General features: G+C 40.8%; 2 protein-coding genes across 3 annotated transcripts in view; both read left to right on the plus strand.

The window, feature by feature from the left end:
- Positions 1 to 15,658, plus strand: part of CREG1 (cellular repressor of E1A stimulated genes 1) — a 54,159-nt gene extending 38,501 nt beyond the window's left edge. Inside the window, exon 4 of the mRNA XM_061368787.1 lies at positions 15,643 to 15,658. Within this exon, the coding sequence (XP_061224771.1) occupies position 15,643 (1 nt within the window). The 3' untranslated portion in view covers positions 15,644 to 15,658. The remainder of the gene's footprint in view (positions 1 to 15,642) is intronic.
- The window catches only part of CD247 (CD247 molecule), a 48,698-nt gene that overhangs the window by 24,296 nt on the left and 8,053 nt on the right, over positions 1 to 16,349 (plus strand). For both annotated transcript variants that reach the window (XM_061368788.1, XM_061368789.1), the window contains exon 2: positions 15,643 to 15,749. In XM_061368788.1, coding sequence (XP_061224772.1) covers positions 15,643 to 15,749 — 107 coding nt within the window. The remainder of the gene's footprint in view (positions 1 to 15,642; positions 15,750 to 16,349) is intronic.

Consider the following 16,349-nt stretch of genomic DNA (forward strand, 5'->3'; position numbering starts at 1 on the left):
TACATGTGTTAGTGACTTTGATTAGAGCTTTTATTATCAGTTTCAGCACTGCATAAATGGTAACATTTAAGATGCTCGTATGCTATGTAACTTGATCACTCATCTACCCTGCATTTGCAGAAGAGGAATGCGATCCTGCTTAGAAGCAAGTCTGTATGCAAACAGACAGATGTAATCCCTTCACTAGAATTGCAAAAATCTGCTGTGAAAAATTCAAGGAGCAGAGTTTGTTTGGGTTTTTTCTTTTAAATATAATTTACTGACACTTCATTAACACCTGAAAGTACAACTAGCTTTGAAACATGACTGTTTTAAAAATCTTATTTTTTCAGTTATGCCTGGAATTACAAATTGGTTGTGCGTGGATTCCAGTCATGCCTGATATCAGGTATCAGGTTATTCTGCAGATAGCATAACCAGCTGCAGAATTTAATCTCTTAGAAGATGCAGAAATACGAATCTCTGAACAGCTTATCTATGGGCTATTTCTGGCTGCAGTCAGCTGAGAATTTTAACTGAAGCAGGATATTCAGTGTGCTACTTTATTTAGCTTTACCTAGGTTATAAATATCATCGTAAAACTGTCTTTTGTTTACTGCTCCTAAAGATCGTGTAGTAATTTTGCCAAGGTTTTGTTAAGTAATTTTTGCCTTATTTGCTACCAATAGTATAACAGTGATAGAAATGCAAGAGGGAAAAGAGAAGAAATATTGCTCCAAGCTCATAAATTATGTCTTAAAACCATAGGGTTTGGATGACTGGTTGTTAGCATGGTGATAAACCACTTGAAAAGACACTATGTCCCAGGTGGTTGGACTTTTTCTTTTAGGCACTTTAACTATTGTGATCATAAACTCATGAGATCAAAGTATGTAATGGAGGAGAAAGAGGCTTGTACCAAGGAAATCTGGCTTTACGGGCTTACAATACCAGTTTGGTAAAACAAAATGATCTTGTGTCTGTGCAGGTCAACGTATTTTCTGCTGATATTTTCTTCAGTGTTTTCTCCAGCATATGATATGCAATATATTTGTTTAATTTAATATACTGTTTGCTCTATAGCTGTATCTAGATATGTATGCATGTATTTAATTTAGACGACTGCATAGAATCTCTTAGGTAATGACTTTTTGTCCTATCCAAGCTGAAAACTGACTGGCAGGACAAATACATCATAAATTTTTCCCCGTTGTTTTTTTGCGAGTCAGTTTTATATTCTAAAAAATATCAAGTAAAGCAGGTTACAAATCCAGACTTTTGCTTCATGCACACAGACTTTTAGACCTTTGTATCTTGTGCATGTGCTGTCCTCTTACTCAATTAAATTGCTTAAAGTTACATACGTATGTTTGACCCTGTGCGATGAGCCAAACCATCTTGTCCTTCCTGCTTTTTTCCCTTCTCTTTGTAACAATTCATTCTAATGTAAGTCTTGTAAGTGACTTTGAGTAAAGCACTGCTAAATTTTATTGATAAAATAAAAATACAATTTTGTGTGTAGTGCTATAAAAAAAATGCTTTTTAAAGGTGAAAGGTTCAGAGGCAACTTTTTTGCTGATTTCTGATGTGTAGGCATGTAAAAATGAGTTGCAGAAGAACAAATTATAAAGTCACTCTGAAAGCAGGGTAGAATACAGCAAACCTAAAGAAAAGAGTAATGAAAAGTTTTGTCTGCCAGGAAAAAAATTATAGCATCATAGCTTCCCAAACTTACAGAAGGTAAAGACTTCTCGTATAATTAATCTTGTATAAGAAAGACATATTTGAAACTATCTTTTAATTACTGCTTATCACTACATGTTTCTTGTGTGTCCTTGGAGGTATATATGTGTTTGCTTTGGTACTAAACCTATCTTCATTGGATTAAATGGCCTGTGCTAACTTCCATTGAAATCAATGGCATGGAGAATTAATTTACCCCATTACAGAATCTGCTCTTTAGTGGGAAGAGAACTGGGCCATTTGTTTACATTCACTTGTATTTATTCCTCCATTTGGATGTGATAAACCTGAATATAATCCTCTCAAGTGGTGTCGGTCTGAATAGCTGTATTTTTTTTGTCTGTAGAATCAATGTAACCTCTCCAAACAGTTTTCAAGGGATGGATTGAAATAATTAATGCACATCTAATGGCTAATTTGGTGAGATAGATAATATTTTGCTTAATGGGATTAATTCCATGCTTGCATATACAAGAAACTCCCAGAGGCACAAATGAAGCTACTGCCAAGGCATCACAAAGTGGTATTTGTCCTTACTATCTTCCCTCTTCCCCTCTATCATATAAGAAGTACACACTAGGTCCAGATATGAATGAATGATGGATCAATCAAAGGTAATCTCAAAGTATTTGTATTAAGGGACAACGTTGTTTTTTTTACAAGACCACGCATTATCTGTGCAGCCGAGCTTTGTGTTACGTATTTTAAATAGTACAATATACTATAAACAGTTCTGTGGTAAGAAGAAATTTTAATGGATGGAAGTAGAAGAAGGGTTTTCATAGAGAGCACATAGCAAAAGTAAATGTAGTGCTAAGCATCCTTTTCAAATTTAGGAGAAAATTTATATCCTGGGGCATCCAATCATTTGACAATCTTTCACCTCATCCGGCAGTTCTACAACTGCACTTTCCAACACTGTGCTTCAAATAAAGGTCATCTAAGCTCCCACTATTATGAAAAATGGAGCTTGTATAACTTTCCTTTGCATTCTAGCTCCATCTGAGCTGCACATAGAAAGTAAACAAATACAGTACCCAGGCAGTCTTTTTATCTGTCTGCACATCTCAGAGGCTTCTTTATAAGGTTTTTTGTGGGGAGAGAGGAGGTGTTGAAAGTAAATAAAATTTGAACATTTTCATACATTTTAGAAGCAGCACTAAAGATTTTATAATAAACCTTGTTTATGAGACTGACAAGCAATTACATCAGCGCAGCAATAATGCAATGCATAATTCTACGCTTACAAAATTAGTTGAAGTGAGAAAAATCAGAGAGATCATAGGATGCTATCTTAAGTGGTTGCTGCAGATACATGCTCTAAAACTCAAAAGTATGAACAGAATTTTTCTGTAAACTCTATCTGGTAAGTGGCTGAGAGCTGCTTGTCTACATTAAGATGTAAGGAATAAACACAATGAATCTGTGCTCTAGAGAAAGCCATAACATTTCCCTAGGAAAACAAAACCAAGCAAAATCCAGTTAAAAACAAGGTGTGATTTCTGTGTGCAGTGGATTTTTGGAAAATGTTCTCAAGAAAAATCCTGAAGAAAAACCAATAGGATAAATTCAGTGCTGTAGATTAAATGAGCTTAAATTGCTGATGGTAGCTCACCCTTCCAGGTTTCTTATACTGATTTACATGACCTAGACAGAGCCTTTCAGAAAAGGGCCTGTTTCTATGCACTTTGCAAAGCGTGATGTACACATACTAAACTTCACAAAAAAGATCAGCATTGTAGCTTGCAGCGATATGCACAGTACCAGCCATGTTTCTTATGAAGATCAACCTTATGCAGTCCCTGTCTTTATCATTTGGCCTCATTCTACCAAATTTAATAGAGTTAAGGTTTCAATAGGGCAGTTGGGTTTCTCCAGGGTTCATGAGAACTGACGGATGGAAGGAGAAACTCAAGGCAGTGCCTGCGTGGCAGCAGCATGAGCTCAGCAGGGACCTTCTGGGTTTATGCTGCCATTGGCAGGTTGATGGACATTCACAGCACATACCACCACTGGGCACGGCTGTCATTGTGTGATCTGCAGGGATGTGAGGGAAGGATAAGATTTAAGGCATGTTCAGAAATGCTGGAATTTTTTTATTGTACAGAAATAAAAGTGGAGAGGGTAGAAAAAGCAAAGATTTGCATCTGGGGATATAAAAGAGAGAATACAAATTATAAGTGATTTCAACAGCCTTTCTTCCCCCCATTTGTACTAGCTTCATATGTGTCTGTAATTCAACTTGTTCTTGGTTTAATGCAAACACAGATCAGTCTCTGATATCCCATCTCTATCATCAGATGTTCTTGACAGTATAAAAATCAGAGATCTTGCAGTGTTCATTTTGGAGGACTGATGTCAAACTCTAGCACTCATTCTGATGGATTCACTGTTACTGTAGAATATTGCCATTTTTTTTTCCCTTTACAAAAAAGATCTGCAAAACCCCTTGTGTGTTGATGTTCAAATGCTTTCTTCTTCTGCCTTTCTGAAACCAGCATGTTAAAGAACTAGATGAAACCTCAGGGTCTTTAGTGTGTTCCTGTTGTCATCCCATCCATTTTTCAGCATGCAGAAAATAAGGTAGTCACTTTGTCATTAAATGCTTGCAGGAATTGATAGAGACTTCCTAGTTAAGATGGAGTGTAGAATTTGGCCTCCTTTCCCAGTGAGCTGATTCAGAACATTGCTGTGGGTCACAAAAGCTTTGTGCAACACAGTCTGTAATTATTGCTATCAAATGAACTCTGAAGCTGAGCCTCTTCTGGAAAATGATTTTGTGTTATTAATAGATGTAAGCTTAAATACAGATTGGTTATCTGGACTGTCAACAACATAGAACACTAACAAATTTAAAACTGCAAAAATTAAATTATTTTCCAGAAAGCAAACAATGCCTAGAATTTTCTGCTTTACAGAAATTGTGGTTTATTTTTTCCCTGGCCCTTTAATTTGATGTTTTGCTAACTTTAGATAGCTTTGCTTGGAAGCTCTTATGTTCCTTTTCAGCACAGTAGTTATTACAACCAGTGAACACTTGGAAAAAATTATTGTTAATAAAAGAGAAATTAACTCCCAGAAGAGACCTCAGGCATGACTGGAGACTTGCTGTTTGTGAAAGCAGTTTGGTGGCCGACGGATACCTCTTTTAACACTTCTCTTTTGTTAGTGGTGTTGTATAGCCATATTTTAATGTATATATTGAATACTGGAATTAAGGTGATACATTTTAGTATCAGTTGCATGCACTGTAGATGTGAGTAAAGCATGATTGTTTACTTTAATCTCAGTCACAAACACTGACATAGGAGGGTTTAAACTCTTGCTGTAAATATAGAGGAAATTTTTCTTGTGATGAGGGCTTGGGGTCCTTTTCTTCCCTTGTTTTGCTTTTGCCACAAGCGTTTGTCTCCATAGAGAGGCAATTAAAAAGGTACTAACTCCTAGTGTCTGAGGTTTTCAGAGCACTTGATTTTTTGACAGTTAAAATATTACTTTCGTTATTCTTATGGGTGGCAAAATAAGGGTATTGCATAAAATCATTAATGATAAGGAAATTCTTTCATATTTCCCCCACAGGAATTCATTGCTTTTTATGTCCTTAATTCAGTCAAAATCTATATATAGGCTCTTCATATTTGCCATGTCCCACTTATGTATGAGAATTACAGCCCCCCCCCCTTCTTTCTTATCCTGTAAGGCAATCTGAGATAAGGCTTTCCTAAAACTGGGTATTGTCCATCATGTGGCTTGTATTAAAATGTAGTGATAATGGAGGCATACCAGCCACAGTCCTATCACCTGACAGAGTCCTCAGCAGGAAGGTGTTAACGGGAACAGAAAGTCATGTCCCTGCGCACCACTTGCAGAACCACAACTAATACCCTTTCTCTTCAGTAGTGTTTTACTTTGCTATAAAATTTTAGCTGTATAGTTGCTACATGCTATGAAAATGTGAACGCTCCCAAATTAGAGGAAGAACATTGCAGAGCTGGAAGAAGCAATTCATTCTTTTCTCAAGGGGAATTCATGATGGAGTTAGGGTTTATTTTGAGGCCTTTGCTGAAGGGTTCTGCCAAGAATTCAGGCAAGATTTCTTGTGATACTCCCATTTTGTGATAGCTCATCACTGGATTTTTTTTGAGGCCTGTGAAATACTTCATATTCAGAGTGTTTTCAGAGCGAAATATTCCCCAGTGGTCTTATTGATCAGCTTTGGTGAGCAATGCAAAAAAAAAAAATAAAATGAAGGGAATGAATATTAAACCAAATCCTTAATGAAGCTTTCTCTTTACTCTGTATGTAACTGCTGTTACATGGGGTTTTCTGGTCTGTGTAAGTTCTAGTAGAGGCAGGACATGACATGCATGGCTCCCCATTAAGTGGGTCAGTGGCAGGGGACTGAAGGCCTGCTCTGAAACCTCTCCCTCCTCAGAGTGTTTAGCTAGTAGAGCATATGGAGCCTCAGCCGTTGGAGCTGGTATAACCTTCATCCTGTCTGATAACCTGAGGCCACCACTGCCTCTGTAAAATGATTTAACTGTTTCTCTGCTTGATACCAAGCTTCACTAGTAATTTCTTCACCCTCAGAAGCCTTCTTGCAAGTGGATGTCTATACAGGGACTGCAATGAAAACATTCATGAGGCTTAAAACACGGTTCTCCTGCTGGATGAGCTAAAGTAAATCTTGCAGCCTTTCCACAGCTTTGCATATGTCTATCTTCCTTTTGATTCAGTCATGATATTTATCTGCTGAAATACATTATATGAGGAGCGTGTTGAAAGCTTTGGATGAAACCACCTGGGGTTTGCAAGATGTTACTATAGACCTAATCTAAAAAAAGAGGGTGGATTTCATGCTTTCATTCTTGGGGGTTTGGTGCCTTTCCTGACACTGGCTCTTTTGGCACAGGTTAGATCCGGTGCTGCAAGTGAACTGGGGTGGAAATTGATCCCGGAGAAAGGAAAGGAAAACTGATTTCATCCCAGTAAGATTAGCTATGATGGGCATACAGGGTGTGCATCAAGGACGACTCCTGTAATTGTCACAGCTTTTGTCTGTGTTGGCTGTAAGGCAAGGAATTGCTCACTTAGAACCATAGAATAGTCAGGGTTGGAAAGGACCTTAAGACCATCTAGGTCCAACCCCCCCTGCCATGGGCAGGGACACCTCACACTAAACCATCTCACCCAAGGCTCTGTCCAATCTGGCCTTGACCAACGCCAGGGATGGAGCATTCACAACTTACAAGGGCAACCCAACCAGTGCCTCACCACCCTTACAGTAAAGAACTTCCTCCTTATATCCAATCTGAACTTCCCCTGTTTAAGTTTGAACCCATTACCCCTTGTCCTATCACTACAGTCCCTAATGAAGAGTCCATCCCCAGCATCCCTATAGGCCCCCTTCAGATACTGGAAGGCTGCTATGAGGTCTCCACAGAGCCTTCTCTTCTCCAGGCTGAACAGCCCCAACTTTCTCAGCCTGTCTTCATACAGGAGGTGTCCCAGCCCCCTGATAATCCTCGTGGCCCTCCTCTGGACTTGTTCCAACAGTTCCATGTCTTTTTTATGTTGAGGACACCAGAACTGCACACAGAACTCCAAGTGAGGTCTCACGAGGGTAGGGGGGCAGGATCACCTCCTTTGACATGCTGGTCATGCTCCTTTTGATGCAGCCCAGGATGCAGTTGACTTTCTGTGCTGTGAGCACACACTGAATCTGGCTCATGTTCATTTTCTCATCGACCAACACCCCCAAGCCCTTCTCCTGACTTATGTCTGTAAATAGCCTTGTAGCTGCAATTCTCCTTCCACCACCCCCACCTCTAGTTTGCATCATTGTGAGAGAAAAGTTTCCTACTTTTCTCCTCTCTTGCAGCTGATCAAGAGAGTTGCAGCAGAGCTCAGAGACAAAACGACCCTGGTACATCACCTGTTGGGCTTGTGCATCTCTGTGCTTTGATTTCACAGCTTATGTCAAACTGAGTAGTCCCTCCCTTCAGTAAGACAGAAAGAAAAGACACTAATAAGTCTGTGTTTGCTGACCGATTCAGAGTATTCTGTGCCTGGATATTTCTATTCCTTTATTACCCAGCTAATAGAAATCCATTTCCTGACAATAGTGATAGCCAGCATAAGCTTAATGACTTTTGGAAGCCTGAACCTAGGATAAAAGGGAGTGGGGGGTGCAAGTTGGGAACCATTTTTCATGCTACCAGTATATTTGATTACCAGAGCCATGGGCTGTGAGCTGTTAAGCATAACCATACTTCCACTGCTTTTTGTAAAGTATAACTTAAAAGCACTATTTTAAAGTGCTAGGGAAACATCTCCCATGTCTGTGAGGTGCTTACTGAACAGAGAAACACACCTGATTGTGATCAACAGCATCTTGTGTCTGACTTTGTGTCTCTTTCTTCAGCCTTTTGGCATGCGGCCTCTTTAGGATTCCCAGTGAGCCAAGATGTGTAGACTGAATTCTTTTAAGTAGTCCTCCATCATGTGCATTGGGTTGTGGAACACTACCTAATAGTAAATCAGTTTGGGGTGAGTTGCTATTGTGGATTGCATAGACAAAACTGGTAGGGGAAGGGCAGAGGTAAGTGACCTAGCAACAGCCCGTTGAGTAGTAAGTCTTGCCTCTTGACACACTTAACACAAGATTTAATTGGACAACAGAAAATTTACAGTAGGGAACATCTTTTGCATTAACTAGGTTAAACTTCTACTACCCCTGATGAAGATGGGTCTAGTAAAAGCATGTGAAGATGGGTCTAGTAAAAGCATGTGCCTAATCTAAAACCCCCACAGAAGCTGAAGAAGCTGCACAGCTTGCATCTATCATCTGAGCTTGTTGGATATCGAGGTTCTACAGTCACCCTGTGCATGGTTTGGTGTGTCTAGGAGGCAGCAGTAGGTTTATTTCAGGAAAGCCCTTTTACCAAATTCTTGCAAAACTGAGAAGTAAAAGAAGTTGCTTTTTTTGAGAATGACTGATAAACAAGGAGTCCCCTCCCAGAGATGAGCAAAGCACTTCCTTTCTTTTTGTTTCTGACACTGCTCTGTAAGGATTTGGAGGGTGCAGGATTGTCTTATTTAACGGTATGTTCAAAGTTGATCATCTTCATTGTCAAACTGGAAAGGTCTGATGGTGAATTTGTTTTCTGCACACACTGTGTCCTCTATTCACAAATGAGACAGCTGTTGGAGATCTTCCAGTCTAGCTCCTGTTAAATACCCTGGAATTTATCAGTCTTTATTTCATGATGTGCTAGAAAACGTTTGGCCTTTTGTGGCTTTATAGTATTTTCCTCCTTTTGAATCTATTTCTTCCTAAACATCAGAAGGAAAAGTGTTTTATTGGAACTTTGCAATAGTGCCTCCCTGAAAGGCACCCTACAAGAAGTATGAAGGGGTCATGAGGATCCTGAAGCATTTTAACTTGACCTCATATTTTCATAGTGCTAACAGTCTTTGGCATAAAAAAATCGGAAGTTAATGACCTGAAATACTTTCTTTTTTTGAATGTAATTGTTCTGGCTGCCTAACATCTGATACGGTAATAGCAGCTTGCTCCTTGGTTTTGAAGCTGAGGACAACAGCAAACTATAATGTTGAACTTCATGGGCACAAGCTGTGCTTTTGGCCATGTTGTATTTCACAAATACATGATGGTGTATTGGTGACAAACATGCGAATTCCTGAATGCTGAAGGAACTGGTGGTGAGGGAAAAGAAAAAAAAGAAAAAGCAAGCCAGTAATGTAAATAGCTCTGAAGTTTTTATGCCACGGCAGTGGCTGCTATGGAAAGACGAACCTGGACATTTTTTTCAGGCAGTGAGCTTAACGTAATTTTGCTGTGGTCGGATTACTGTATCCTCCTGTGTTAAAAGCCTGCTGGCTTTCCTTGGGTGTCTTGGTTTTGCAGATATGGTAGTAGAAGAGTTTTATGTTCGAAGTGTTCCTTGGCCCTGTAATACAATTAATACAATTTAATGATCAACAGGGCTATTGTTCATCTCCGCATAAAGGGAGAAGCCTCCTGACTTCACAGACTTGGTTTCGTGCAAGGAACATCTTTCACTCATTTCTAACACGTTAGACCTGTTAATGCACCATGCTTGGTGTAATCCAGACCCTTTCTTCCTTCAGTTGTTTTTGCTCTGATTTTTCCATCAATGTGCCCAAATGATGGCATAGAGGAACCTCTTCATTTTGTGATGAAAGAAGAATTTGACCTTTGCTTCTTCATTCTTGGGAGTGTCCCAGGTATTTTTATTATTGATATCTGTAAGTAAAAAAAACATAGAAATGTATAAACTTCAGAATAGATATGTTCTTTATGAACAGGATTATCTTTCATAATTTTAGGTGGCTAACTTTCAGGTGTTTAGTCTGGATTCTCTTTTCAGCTGCAAACTTGCATATACTTGAAGTGTAGCACCAAGCAGGATACTCTTCCCTTTCTGCCCCAAACCCAGACAGCTCTTGAGTTCACTTTCAGAGAGCATCAGTGTGGCAAGTTCCATCACACCTGGCTTCTCCATGTGTTTGACTTCCATAGAGAAGGTCTGGTGAGTGACTGATGGGTAGTGTGGTATGGTAGCACCCTTAGCTGTGAAAGTTTGTCCCCTGGGGGGCTGTGGAAACACAAACTGCAGCATGAGATTTTGGAAGATACGTAGGGGATAGAAGTGGGTTGAATTGGATGCAGTGACTGTGAGGCCCTCAGATCACAGCTGGTGGAGAAACGTTGCCTACTTTTCCCTGATGTGTATCTGTGGCAGCTCTCAGGTGCTGGAAGAAGGTGCTACTGTTTCTGTCTTTAAACACCTTTGTAACCACAGTATAAAACTATTTATAACCATGGTAACCCCTAAAAATTCTCAAATTAATCATTTAATGAGAGAGAAAGAGAGAGAGAGAATTTTGTGGTGGACAGATTTGGTCTGAATTTACAAGTAGTTTGGCTTTTACAGTCTGTATTTCTTAAACAACCACCAGGAATCATGGTGTAACTTAAATCCAGGTGCACACTAAAAGCATTGAAGAGAGAAAATCCTGCTTTAAAAAAAATGGAGTAAAAAGGTCCAGGCCACGTTTTAGTGATTCTCCTCAGCAAATCCCTGTTGGGACTGGCTGCATTAAAGGCCAGGAGTGGGGGCCAGCTCTGTGGACTGAGCCATAGGCAGCCTCAGGGTGCTGATTGTGCTGTGTTTTGGATGTGTCTGGCCATGGGTTTTGGGACTCCTTGGCTGCCTGTGAGCCTGGAGCAGGAGAGCAGCAGCAGCATGTGCTGGGCCTGAGCTGGGGGGAGATAATGCTCTCCAAAACCACAATGCGCAGGGCAGGCTGCCATGCCAGGCACCTGCAGCACAGCTCCCCACCCACCTCTGGGCTTCCTCTCTTTCAGATGATGAGGCTGTGCTGGTCTGCTGCTGGGGGGCTGGGGGGGTGGGGTGTGTTCACTTGCCTGTCACTGGCAGTTGCTGTGAATTGGCTTCTTCTTTTCTTTTTATTCTTTTTCTCCCTTGCATACTTTAAAAAGTAAAAGGCCACGGAGGTTGTTATGGGGAGCTTGTGTGTGGATCCGTGGACATGTTTTTGGAGCAGGATAAGAGAGGTGTGCCAGCCTGCAGTTCAGGCATGTGGGTTCATGGACCTGCAGTGGCAGAAGAGAGTGCTTGGGCATAGAGAAAGGCAGAGCTTCATTGCTGGGTGGGAGGAGAGAAGAAGAAAGGAGAGAAGTCCAGGCTTTGGAAGGAGGAGGTGCTAGGAAGAAACTTCTTAATGGCAGAAGCACAGCTCAGGAAAGAGTCCCAGATGTGCTGGCAGGCACCTGGGGGTTGAGGCTGAGCTGGCAACCTTGTCACAAAATGCAGCAGTGTTCACCTAACTGACTTGGTCTCCTTCCATGCCTCCCCATCTGCTATGGCTCTGCCAATGCTTCCTCAGCCTGTGTCAACTCCTTGTACAAACTTTCTAAACTTTTCCTGCACAAGTTCCTTAAAAAAACCCACAACCCAATCAAAACAAGCAAAAGCATAATAACCTACTGCTGTAGGTTGCATAATTTGTTTCTTGTTTTCCTTAACAGCCTGGTCTATGAGTAAATGTTCCTGCTGTGCAACAGGAGGATCTAACTGTGCAGCTACTTGAGTAAGAGCACATGGTGAGCAGGAGTAAATGCAAACTTTGTAATTGTTATTCCTTCAAAGCTTGCTTCCCTCCTGAGCAAGAGCACCACTTTGACCTCATCCATATGCCCTTGTGTATTTGCATACTTGGAAGTTGACTTGTGACTCAATTCTTTTTTGATGCCTGGAGAGAGAGGGATGCTGTTTGCCCAAGCCACATTTATAAGCAGTAAGCCTGACATCAATTTACAATGCAATGTAACTGTCTTCCCCACTGTCTGTGACTTGACATTAGCTATGCCACGTTCCTGTATTTGCACATCTTGCTTTAAAACCCTGCTGTACTTTACTGGGCTGCTGAAATTTGGACTGGTAAACGACTGGTATATGAAAAGATGTTGTAACTTGCAGTAGGCACTTGGTAATCTGTAAGGTTAACAGAATGGAAATTATAAGTAAAATGGTCATTATTTGTGCTTTACTCTGCATGAGTCAGCTGAATGTGACTTCCCCTCATGTGTATTAGCTCTGCCCAGCTCCCAGCATCAGCACGTCATAGAATGGTTAGGGTTGGAAAGGACCATCAACTGCAGCAGTGCAGCCTTAGCCTCACCCCCCCAAACTGGGGTCTGGGACTGATGAGGTAGTGTATTTTGGTGGTGTCTGAGGGACTGGGCTTCTGGCTGTGCATGTTGTGCAAATGTTGAAGAGGCAGCAATCTCTCCTCTAGCAGTTTAAAACCCTAGAGTGATTGTGTTCATATGAATGGATGCTATCTGTTTTTAACTGTTTTAACTGCTAGTTATTCATTATGCTTCATACCTCTTTGACCTTTGTTTCAATAGGCTTTGAATGTTTTGCCTTTTTCTCTCTCTCACTTTCTAATCCAGAAAGCTGTTGCAAAGGTTATTATTGAGAAGGTTCTTTGCATCTTTTTTTTTTTTTTTCTTTTAAGAATACATAAATTAAACATGCTAAGGAAGGAAAAAACATAAAGTAATTAATTTTCTTGGTTTGTTTCTAAACACTGGACTTTATCATTGTCTTAAAACATATGTTTCTAGGAGCCATTGCAGCCGGACTATGTCTAGCAGGATTTCCCTCACTGAACAGCTTTAACCCATTGCCTGGGCTACTGGAGGTCAGAGTGCCTCAGATAAGCACCCCCTAGGCACTCTGGTTAACCACAGCTCACATGGAGCTACAGCTGAGCCCCTGCACTCTTGACTTCTCCTACATATACCTCTATGTCTCCTTGAGCATCTGGTCTGGGGAGTTTATTAGTTCTGGAGAAATACGGGACTGGAGATGACAGTGTGAATGTGCTCTGCTTTGGAACAGGAAGAGGAGAGTCAGGGCCAGGATCCTCAAAGATTTCCTCAGCAGCATCTCAGATACCCCCAGGCTTCGTGGCTCTGGCTGGCTCTGTGTGGGGCTGCTCATCTTCCTTACGTTGTGTTTCTGCTTCCGGACACATGCAGCTGGAGGCCAGGCTGCTTCACTGTGTGAAAGCAGCTTAATTACTGCTAGAAACAAATTGCCTCTGGGTGCTCTACAGCTGTATTTCCCCAATGCTGCATTTTAGCTACCAAATTTAAAGCAATTCACACTGGTTTTGTGTTGAACCAACTCTGGCATATAATACTGTCCTGTGACTGTTCAGAAGAAAAACACTAGGAAGTTAATCTCAGCTAGTTTGTTGGTTTAATACACAGTGTTGGCCAAGTAACTTAATCTCTGTCATTTACCCCCGAAATATGGGGTTTTATAATCCTGAAAAAAAAGAAAAAGTGGTGAAGGTTATTGTTTATAAAATGCTTTGAACCTTCTTTTTAAACCCATAGGAACAGAAGAGGAAGAAGGAAAATAATCTAGAATCTTATTTTTTTTCCATGGATTTGTTTCTAAACATATGATTCAAAACCAAAAAAGAAGAATGTGAGCTCATGGTTCAGCCAAGCAAACAAATATCCTGTTTGGGCATTGTTTTTTTCTGCTGTGTTAGGCTCTCAGTAGGAACAGTGATTGTATCATTGTCTGCTTGAGAATTTACAAATACATTACCAAGTACCCAGGCACAGCTCTTCAGTCATGTTTCATATAAATCGCGCAATTGAGCAGTGCGACAGGCCATCACCTTTAACTTCAGTTCTGTGAAGGAGGTTTCCTCACAGTGCTGACTGCCTGAATGTCAACCTGCAAGATCCTTCTAATGAAATAGTCAGCATGGCCTGACAGGGCAGGGAGAAACCCCAGTACTCAAAATGGTCCTGTTCTCAGCACTGGAGTAACTCACCACCATGCACTGCACTGGGTGGTTCAGCTATCCTCCATCACTTATGGTTAGTAAGAATTGCCATACTTTGTTCGCCTTAGGAAGGAGATGAATCATACCAATTGTTCCCCATTTATCTTCATCGAAGGGCTTCACAGGCTCTTGATCATTCTTTTGAACTCCCTCCAGTTCTTTTTACAAATCACATCCCAGATTAATTTGTAAGTGATTATTTTTTTTTATTTTAATAACTGTGCAATACAGCTTTTCCTTTGGGGATGGGCCTAGAACTGCATATAGGATCTATAGTTATATAGGCTGCTCGACCTGAATTGCTTTATTTTTTCTTTTAGTGACACTTAGGAACTTACTACATGTTTATGAACGGAAAGGCCGGTTTCATCAGTTTCAGCTGTTGGAGACCAACAATATTACTGTGACCTTCTATATGTGTCAGGGTATAAATACATGCAGTGTTAACATCATGCAATAAACATCAACATCTTCCATGTAACAATTTTACTGAGCTTTCAGTTAGGGTAACCGTAGATTTTCCACCTCAGGAAAGTTTTAATACTTATCTTAAATACAAAAAATAAATAATCCTTTAGGGGCAATCCATTCAACAAGAGGCAGCTGGTTGTGGCTCTTGTGCAGGGAATTCAGGTTTAAAACCTTCCTCTCAAACTGAAAGCACATCAGGGTGACTCATGGGTATCCCATGGATGTGTCCAGACATCCGGGGTTAGATGTCTGTCTCTCCTGCTCATAGTTTTCTTTGCAGGATTAATGGTCTCCAGCATCCCTAAACCAAGAGAACCCTCACAGAGAAGACTGCAGCTTTAAGGTTACAGTGTATAACCTGAGCTACAGAGAAGCATCTAAAATTCCTCTTATGAATAGTGATTTCAGGCTAGCTCTCCAGCCAACTATGGTGGTATCAATCTCTTTTTACATTTAACACAAAATTTTGTCCTAAGAAGACTTTCACTGAATTTTTGTCAAAACAGACACACTTTCTCACACACACAACATACGCACAAGTTTTAATTGGTAAACAAATCCCTAACCAGGACCAGTAATGAATCCTTGCAGGAGGTGCTGTTGGGTTTTCCCAGAAAACAAATGCTTTGTGTGAGGTTTTCTTGCAGAGACCTTGGTTATCTCCATGCAGATCTCCATGCAGGCTCTGCGGGTGGGAAACCCAGGGTAAAACGTCCTGCATTGGTTGAAGGAGGTCATGAGCATTTCTATCCTTGGAGATACTCTAACTCAGCTGGTTGGGGTACTGGACAGCCTGTTTAGAAGGAGGGCTGGACCTTTAGTGGTCCCTTCTCACGTAATCAATCCTATGGTTCTAATACAGATTTCCACCTCCTTTGCAAATGCACAGATTTGCCCTTATACTGACTATGTTTCACTATGCAGCACTGCCACGTTGATGCTGTCAAGCACCCAGTGATATAAGCAACCTTGTTTTTTGACGTATCTGATGTCTCTGTCCAGATGCTGTACCAGTTCTTGGGCTGACAGACCCAAGACTCTGCTACTTACTGGATGGATTCCTCTTCATTTATGCAGTCGTCATAACAGCTCTGTTTGTGAAGGCAAAGGTCAGTCTATCAAAACACTGATGCATTTGGCTTTGGGGTTGTAAACAAGTTGGGCTGAGCTGGAAAGTGGGGGTGGAGAGGAATCATGTCTTTTAGATTAAGACCCTTTTAAAATCTATTTTCTTTTTATTTTTTTATATTTCTTCCTTTTCTGGGGCCAACCTGAGCAATCTGGGGGCATTCTTCCTTGAGGTTCATGAGTGGTGGGGAAGAGAGTTTGTGAGAGTGTTTTGATACTATGGTTATGGATGAAGACAGAGATTCTGGATATTGTATCTGGGAAATGCCTGATTAAGAGTGACATGGTGTCTTCTACTGCTTTGTCACTGGAAAGAGAGGAGGGAATACACAGCAAATTCATGACAAATGCCAAGTTTGTGAAGGATATATTAAAATGTCTCAAGAAGTTAGATACTTTTGATAGTATGAGTGTGATGATGCAAATGATATAATCCTAACAACCACAGGAGTCAGGGGGACAGGATGGATGCAACTTGCTGGGCTGCCATTACCATCAACAGTAGCTGTTCTGCATCTAGGGAGACACTTAGTGGCTTTAGTGCACTTCCACAGAAGATGACATGACGGATATATGTATGT

This window comes from Neopsephotus bourkii, unplaced genomic scaffold, assembly GCF_033783945.1.
Source record: "Neopsephotus bourkii isolate Nb327-2 ecotype Australia unplaced genomic scaffold, CSIRO-AGI_Nbou_v1 NB_1446, whole genome shotgun sequence".
Taxonomy (NCBI): Eukaryota; Metazoa; Chordata; class Aves; order Psittaciformes; family Psittacidae; genus Neopsephotus; species Neopsephotus bourkii.